Here is an 8,767-nt window from a genome sequence, read left to right as displayed (position 1 = left end):
TCACTTCTGTTTTCGGGTCTTACATGCTGAGTGGGTTTTTTCATGCCGGGTACAGTTTGATAGCCGACCAAATCTTCTCCCACACTTTTTACAACCATATGGCCTCTTGGCCTTGTGACTCTGCAAGTGAATCACAAACTCTTTGTTTTCTGGGAAGGTTTTCCCACATTCTGGACACTTAAGTATCTTTTCCCTTATATGGATTCCTTCATGGCGACTTCGATGAGAATTCTGACGGAAGTTTTTCCCACACTGAGAACATGAATAAGGCTTCTCTCCTGTATGGATTCTCTCATGCTTATTAAGGTTTGTTTTATGATTAAAGCTTTTCCCACAGTGACTGCAGTCATAGGGCTTTTCTCCAGTGTGAGTCCTCTGGTGGGAAATAAGGTAAGAACTCTCATTAAACTGTTTCCCACACAGCGGACAAGTATACCATCTTCTTGTTCTACGATTTCGGGTAAGTGCAATAACATTAATATCCACGTATTTTGAGAGTTCTTCTAGAGGAGTATCATTTTCAATGGTAACTAAAAGATTTCTCATTTTCCTTTCCTTTGGAATAGATGTATTTAACCTTTTTTCTTTTTGGCAATCTGGAGGCTGCTCAGGGACCATGGAACAATCCATTTCATCACAATCTGAAGACTCTTCTCTACGATCTTCATCCTCTACAGGTTCTGTCTGAAGCTCTTCACCCTCAGGATTATTGCCACTGACTGTGGAAACAGAGAGAAAATCTAATAATTTTTGAGGGATATGATACCATGCAGGAAAAACCAAGTTAGATTTCTCATGAGACCATAACCTTGAAAGTCAGAAATCTGACTGGCAGACATTTGCCATCAACACTTCCTCACCCTTACTGAGGATGGGATTCATGACTGATAAATCTTTCCTTACCCATAATGCAAGCACATAGTCCTTTTTTTTTTTTTTTTAATGAAATGTGGAACTAGACTGAAAGATTTCCATGTTTGTTTTCTGAATAGGCACCAATTACTCAACAAGTTCATACTGATCTTATATTACGTGTAAATCACTGAGCTAATAAGGACCAGGGGGTGAAGGACATAAATATTAAAAGGTACTACTTGTAATCTTTAGGAGGCTAGTAAGTAAATGGTAAGATGAGTTATTTCCAGGTTTTCACTATATTATAGTATTAGCTAATATTATTACACCCAATATAGTGAAAAACTGCAAACAATTCAAATGACCACAACTAAAGGAGGCAAAGTATTTTCACACGGTGTATTATTTTTTTGGACATGAAAGGATTACTACAGCGAACTTTCCTGGCAATCCAGTGGTTAAGAATCTGTGCTTCCACTGAGTTTGATCCCTGGTCAGGGGACTAAAGATCCTGCATGCTGCACAGTGTAGCCAAAGAGAAAAAATGATCTACATTAAAAAAAAGGCTACTACAATTGATAAAATGCAAACTATGGTAGAAGTCAATGGTTGTCATTTTTGGGGGGAGAATGGAAACTAGTGACTGAACAGGACCACAAGAGGGGATATCTGGGGTTTTAGTTGATTTTAGACAAATATGTTCATTTTGTGGAAATCTGAGCTGTATTCTTAGGACTTGTATTTCCCAAAAAAGTCCGTGTAAAATGACAGATTACAGCGCTTGCTCCGGCAGCACATATACTAAAATGGGAAAGATACAGAGAAGACTAGCATGGCCCCTGAGCAAGGATGACACGCAAATTTGTGAAGAGTTCCACACACACAAAAAAACCCCCACCAGATTACAAAGATTAGGTAACAAAGCAAAAAAAAAAAAAAGTATTCTATGAACAGGTGGAATGACAAGGGACTTTGTCTGACTCTGGGCAACTTAGTGAAATTAAAGGATGAAATCAACCACTTTAGATAATGTGACTGATCATAAAGCCAGAATCTGAATTTCTGCTGGATTTAGCACTTTCACACCAATAGATTTTTTTAATTCATTTCATTTAATGATTCCCTTAGGATAATGAAAATGTTGGGCCAAAACACAGGACAATTTTTTTTATTACAGCTCTTGAGATGAACTGACATACTGCTTTCCAAAGGAACTGTACAGATTTCAATATAACCATCAACATGTGGCCAGGTATCAATTTTAACTAATCTTGCTGGTAGTAGATATAATTTTCAAATATTTAATAGGTATAAAATGGTTTCTCATTGTAGCTTTATTTTACACTTTGATTACTGCAAACTAATAATTTATCTATTGGCTGACACTTTTATACATTTAAATAAATTTTATAGGACTTCCCTGGTGATCCAGGGATTGAGAATCTACCTGCCAATGCAAGGGACATGGGTTCAATCCCTAGTCCAGGAAGATCTCACATGCCAAGGAGCAACTAAGCCTGTGCACCACAACTACTGAGCCCAAGCACCCTATAGCCCATGCTCTGCAACAAGCGAAGACACTGCACTGGGAAGCCCGAGCACTGCAACCAGAGAAAGCTTGCCTGCAGCAACAAAGACCCAGTGGACCCAAAAATAAAATAAATAAAAATACATAAATTATATATATTATAAATCTTAATCTCTTTATCACTGATATTTTTTTAAATTAAAGTCTTTCTCTATAATAACCTCACAACTTAAAAGCAGAAAATGAGTCTTTTAAAATCCAATGAATTTCTATTGTTTTCTGGCCATTCTTTTATGACTTATTTTTATTTAACTCTGATACTTTTGAAGTTTAGTATCACACTGTTTGTTGTTCGTAACGTGTCTAATATTGGTAGTTAGTCAGAACATTCACCACTTTCACCAATTTGACAGAGTACATTTACAGTATAAGTCTGGCTGCTGCTGCTGCTGCTGCTGCTGCGTCGCTTCAGTCATGTCAGACTCTGTGCGACCCCATAGACGGCAGCCCACCAGGCTCCCCCGTCCCTGGGATTCTCCAGGCAAGAACACTGGAGTGGGTTGCCATTTCCTTCTCCAATGCATGAAAGTGAAAAGTGAAAGTGAAGTTGCTCAGTTGTGTCTGACTCTTAGCGACCCCACGGATGGCAGCCCACCAGGCTCCTCCATCCATGGGATTTTCCAGGCAAGAGTACTGGAGTGGGGTGCCATTGCCTTGGGCACTGATATCTTTACATGATTTTAGTTTTCCTATTTAGACCTGTTTCTCTCCAATATTCAAAAAATCCCTTCTATTTACCATATAAAACATCTATTTTACTTGTGTTTAAGAATGCTACTGATAGTTATTTATTCCTATTGACCTACTGTAAAACTATTAAATATCATAATGTTTTAATTGATCCTTTAAAAATTTCTAAATATAAATCATATTTTGATTCCTCCTCTTTTCCAATATTCATTCTCCCTAAGCCCTTTCTCTTATATTAGGTTAAATTAAAGAACTAAGTATATGTTTTGAGAACAATTAACTGAAACTCAACTGCATTTTACATTCCTTTATTGCACTAACGAAGGCGATGGCACCCCATTCCAGTACTCTTGCCTGGAAAATCCCATGGATGGAGGAGCCTGGTGGGCTGCAGTCCATGGGGTCGGTAGGAGTCGGACACGACTGAGCGACTTCACTTTCACTTTTCACTTTCATGCATTGGAGAAGGAAATGGCAACCCACTGCAGTGTTCTTGCCTAGAGAATCCCAGGGACGGGGGAGCCTGGTGGGTTGCCGTCTATGGGGTCGCACAGAGTCAGACACAACTGAAGTGACTTAGCAGCAGCATTGCACTCACTTTAAAAATAGAGAAGAATTTTAGTAGCTGATATATGGCTCTAAATCAAAATATGAAAATTACACTGAAAAGCCTTACTCTAATCCCCATCTCATTCCAATCCCAAAGAAAGAAAGGCAATGCCAAAGAATGTTCAACCCCACAGTTGCATTCATCTCACATGCTACCAAAGTAATGCTCAAAATTCTCTAAGCTAGGCTTCAACAGTATGTGAACCGAGAATTCCCAGATGTTCAAGCTGGATTTATAGAAAGCAGAGGAACTAGAGATCAAATTGCCAACATCTGGTGGATCAGAGAAAAACCAAGAGAATTCCAGAAAAACATCTACTTCTGCTTCATTGACTATGCTGAAGCCTTTGACTGTGTGGCTCACAACAAACTGTGGAAAATTCTTAAAAGAGATGGGAATACCAGACCACCTTACCTGCCTCCTGAGAAATCTGTACGCAGGTCAAGAAGCAACAGTTAGAACTGGACATGGAACAACAGATTGGTTCCAAATTGGGAAAGGTGTATGTTGAGGCTGTATATTGTCACCCTGCTTATTTAACTTATATGCAGAGTACATCATGCGAAATGGTGGTCTGGATAAAGCACAAGCTGGAGTCAAGATTGCCGGGAGAAATATCAATAACCTCAGATATGCAGATGACACCAGCCTTATGGCAAAAAGTGAAGAGGAACTAAAAAGCCTCTCGATGAAAGTGAAAGTGGAGAGTGAAAAAGTTGGCTTAAAGCTCAACATTCAGAAAACGAAGATCATGGCATCCGGTCCTATCACTTCATGGCAAATAGATGGGGAAACAATGATGGACTTCATTTTCTTGGGCTCCAAAATCACTGCAGATGGTGACTGTGGCCATGAAATTGAAAGATGTTTGCTCCTTGGAAGAAAAGCTATGACCAACCTAGACAGCATATTAAAAAGCAGAGACGTTACTTTGTCGACAAAGGTCCATCTAGTCAAAGCTATGGTTTTTCCAGTAGTCATGTATATACCTACAATTTACTGCACTTTATCTGTTTAAATATTTATTTTGTCATAAAAAGTTTAAAAATTTTTATGTATTTACCTTATTGATCTTTTAAGACTTCTGGATTTTTGAGTCTTTATTAGAAAAGTCATCCTATCCCATGGTTATAAAGGAATTCCCCCACATGCTCTAATTGTTTTTTTTTAAAAACATTTAAAACCTTTGACTCACCTGGAGTTCTTCTTGGTTTGCAAAGTAAGATATGATTCACCAAGAGGCCAAGTTTTCATTGGACCTTTTATCAAAAAGTCCCTCTTTACCGTGCTGACTGGGGATTCCAACTTTATCACAAACTAAATCCCCATGTGTATTTGAAGCTATTTCTGCACTTCTTATTCCATCCCATTGGTCTATCTACTCACATGCCAAAATAATATATTGTTTTCATTGCAGGTTTTAGAGGCTGCTTCGCTAAGAGTCGGACACGACTGAGCGACTTCACTTTCACTTTTCAATTTCCTGCATTGGAGAAGGAAATGGCAACCCACTCCAGTGTTCTTGCCTGGAGAATCCCGGGGACGGGGGAGCCTGGTGGGCTTCCGTCTATGGGGTCGCACAGAGGCGGACACGACTGAAACGACTTAGCAGTAGCAGCAGCAGCAGCAAACACCTGGTAGGCTATAACTCTCCTGCCCCACTGCTCTTCTTTCCAATTTTCCTGGTTACTTGCAGTTATTTTTCCACTTGAATTTGAAATCACACTGTCCAGTTCCGGGGGGAAAATCCTATTGGTTTTAGTAAAGGGACTACATTGAATTCATAAATTAACTTGAGGAGAACTGACCTTTTCAATATTAAGTCTTTCCAACCAAGAACATGGTATTTCTTTCCATTCATTCAAATTTACTTTTATGTCCTTTAGAAGTGTTTTATTTTCCTCATCATTTTTGCACATTTCTTAAGTTTATTTCTAGATGCTTAATCTTTTTTTGTTCCTAATGCATATCTTCTAAATCACTGGTCTCCAACCTTTCTGGAACCAGGGACTGGCTTCATAGGAAGATAATTTTCCCATGGACCCTTTGGGTAGGAGGGTGGGTTTCAGGATGATTCAACCACATTACACTTATTGTGCACTTTACATCAGCTCCATCTCAGCTCACCAGGCATTAGATCTTGGAGGCTGGGGACCCCTGTTCTAAATGACTGTATTTCCATAAATGATTTCTGTATAAAAATTTTACATCTCATTGCCTTACTGAATACACCTATCATACGTAATAAGTTTTCAGATATTCTCTAGAATTTTCCAGCTACACATTTGTATCACATGTAAATAGATGTAGTTTTATTTTTCTCTTAAATTCTTGTAAGTTTAGTTTCTTTCTCATTTAACTGTACTAGCTAACACCTGAAAAGAAAGTGAAAGTGTCAGTTGCTCAGTCGTGTCTGACTCTTTGCAACCCCGTAGACTATAGCCTGCTAGGTTCCTCTGTCCATGGGATTCTCCAGGCAACAATACAGAGTGGGTAGCCATTCCCTTCTCCAGGGGATCCTCCCAACCCAGGGATTGAACCCAGGACTCTTGCATTGCAGGCAGACTCTTTACCGTCTGAGCCACCAGGGAGGCCACCCAAAACAAAATGTTAAATAGTAGTAGTGATAGTGGGCTTCGTTGTTGTATCCTAATTCTAGTGGGAATGCCTCTCAGTGTTTCCCTCTAAAGATGATAATGGTGGGACTTCCCTGGTGGTTTAGTGGCTAAGACTTTGTCCTCCCAATACAGAGGGCCCACATTCAATCCTTGTCAGGGAACTAGATACCACATGCAGCAACTAAGAGTTCACATGTTGCAAGTAAGACTCGATGCAGCCAAATAATAAATATTAAAAAAAAAAAAACCTGCTCTACTACTTACTGCTGTGTGACCCTCAACAAATTTAACTTTTCTCTACTTCAGTTCCATCATCTATAACATAATAATGATTCCTATACCCCACAGTGCTATCATGAGAATTACATGAGATAATAAATGCATGTAAAGTACTTAGAATAGTGTCTAGCACATACTGGCATACATGTGCTTAAGAAATGCTAGATACTACTTCCATCAAAAATGGGATATATTTTCTCTTACACTAGTAGGCTTCAACACCAATGACAAAATAAGACTAAAAAATAATTAGTCAAGTGTCCAATGAAAATAGTGATGTAAAATGTATCTGTTGAGAATACCACTGGATACAGAAAGTGGATTCAGAAACAGTATGTGTGCGTTTTCTGTTTAAATGTACGATGTTAGCACATCAGCTGCAGGTCTTGATTACCAAGACAGATGCCCTCCACCCTCGCTGCCCCAAAGATACAGGAAAAATGGCCACTCATAGCTGAAGAAGGCTCTGCCACATAGAATAAAACAAAAATATGCATGTGAACATGTACTTAGCTGGTGTGACCAGTGTCTCAAAAAAAATTTGAGATGAAACAGAATCATGCTTTTCCCATATCCTTCAATCTAAACTTACAAGGGACTTGATTTCTTACCCAGTAACATCATCTCCCCAATGCTGTCTTCTTCCATCTCTGAGGTGGGCTGCTGAGCAGGATCCAGGCTTACACATTCTTCTTGGGAGTGAAATACATTCAAATCCTCAAAGACCACCAGTTTCTGAAAGAACAACAGGCCCCCTTCCTCTTAGCAACAGAGGTTCCTTGACAGCCTTGCTGTTAAGAAAGACTGAGACCCAAAGATTGGGGAAGGGATGGTGAAAGGGATCTACACGTCTCACGCAGACCAGAAAGCCAGGCTCAGAGAGAAGCCAGAGGAAAAACAGAACACAACTGTCTAAGAAGGCAGTGAAGAATGAGCCCAGTCTTCCTGCTGACTTCCTAGAGTGTGTTTTTATATGTGGGAGGGCTGCGAGAGCACAGAGGGCGATGTACCCAAACAATGAACAGGAAAGCTGAACCCACCTCAGATTCAGATTTCAGACACAGAGATACTGTCTCCTGTTTCTGTTGGATTCCTTCTCTAGGCAGAAGCTTCACTAAGGGACAAGGTTGCACTGGGGAAAGAGGAAGGTGCAGTTAAAAGAAAGTCAGTGACCCTAATAGAAAGATTCTACCCACATTTTGAAGCCAGATCATTCCTTCAGTAGGTAACTCATAGCTTTTCTGCTCCTACGAGCCCAGTCAAAGGTCAAGCCTCAAACCACAGGGTCTTGAACCTACATGGCGTCTTTTCATTAAAAAAAAAAAAAAAAAGGTGATTCCCCTAAGCACCTTTTAAAATTTCCATTACCACTAAGGGGAAGGTTGGGGTAAAGTCTGAAGATGTCCACAGCAAGCACAAAAGTTTACAAGATTCCACATAAGCTGAAGTCAATTCAATAATTCATATACATTTCTTTATCCTAAAAACATACTCTCCAGGCTTTCCTGGCCGTTCAGTGTATAAGACTCCACCTTTCTAATGCAGGGGGTGCAAATTTGATCCCTCGTTGAGGAACTAAGATCCCACATGCATGTCGTGGCAAAAGAAAAAAAAGATTCCCCCTCCCGAACATGTGAGTAAAATTGACACTACAAAAAAAGTTAGTCTATTCTATGGCTTTACACACACTTAGCAAATCACTCAAACCCAGCTTGAGGAAAAAAAAAAAATACTCCCTCTTCCTGGCATGTTGACTTATCAGAATCAACTCCTTTTTTCAAAACCCACCTTCCTAACTTGAATTCCCTATTACTATGGAAGTCCAGCTCAATCCCCAGTACCACCCTCTTTCGTCTAGTGAAACAGTATGTGCTCCTTACCTCTATTCTGAAGGTTTGAGCTTACATCCTTGACAATAACCAAGGTCTCCTTGATTTTCTGACTGGGTTGGACTAAGCTTGGCTTGGGCAAGAAGGTGAGGAAGTGCTCCAGAACCAGTTGGTGGATGGTCTTGGGTCCACTAGTAGCATCTCGGAGTAGGTCTTGGCCCAGCTTGGAGTTGGGAGGGACTCTCAGTATAAAGGACCGTTTTGGCTTGGTGGGCATAGGGACCACTTTTGCAGCCAT

General features: G+C 39.9%; 1 protein-coding gene and 1 non-coding gene across 2 annotated transcripts; one reads left to right on the top strand and one right to left on the bottom strand.

The window, feature by feature from the left end:
* ZNF200 (zinc finger protein 200) lies at positions 1-8,767 on the bottom strand. Its single transcript, XM_052659533.1, has 4 exons — positions 8,521-8,767; positions 7,681-7,772; positions 7,252-7,375; positions 1-719 (listed from the first exon to the last, which is right to left on the bottom strand). Exons 1-4 carry the CDS (start codon positions 8,765-8,767, stop codon positions 1-3), a joined length of 1,182 nt encoding a protein of 393 aa, XP_052515493.1.
* On the top strand, positions 1,633-1,739 carry LOC128043993 (U6 spliceosomal RNA). The gene has a single exon (XR_008198990.1). It is a non-coding gene; the product is annotated as a U6 spliceosomal RNA (small nuclear RNA).

Source organism: Budorcas taxicolor, chromosome 2 (assembly GCF_023091745.1).
Source record: "Budorcas taxicolor isolate Tak-1 chromosome 2, Takin1.1, whole genome shotgun sequence".
Lineage (NCBI taxonomy): Eukaryota > Metazoa > Chordata > Mammalia > Artiodactyla > Bovidae > Budorcas > Budorcas taxicolor.
Note: the sequence above shows the minus strand (reverse complement) of the source record. Positions and strands in the feature narration are given on the sequence as shown.

Coding starts and splice junctions, on each gene's coding strand:
- ZNF200 (XM_052659533.1), bottom strand. CDS start 8,767: ATGGCTGCAAAAGTGGTCCCTATGCCCACCAAGCCAAAACGGTCCTTT. Junction 7,773..8,520: donor CTCAAACCTTCAGAATAGAG/GTAAGGAGCACA, acceptor CTCTTTCCCCAG/TGCAACCTTGTCCCTTAGTG. Junction 7,376..7,680: donor GTCTGAAATCTGAATCTGAG/GTGGGTTCAGCT, acceptor TTGTTCTTTCAG/AAACTGGTGGTCTTTGAGGA.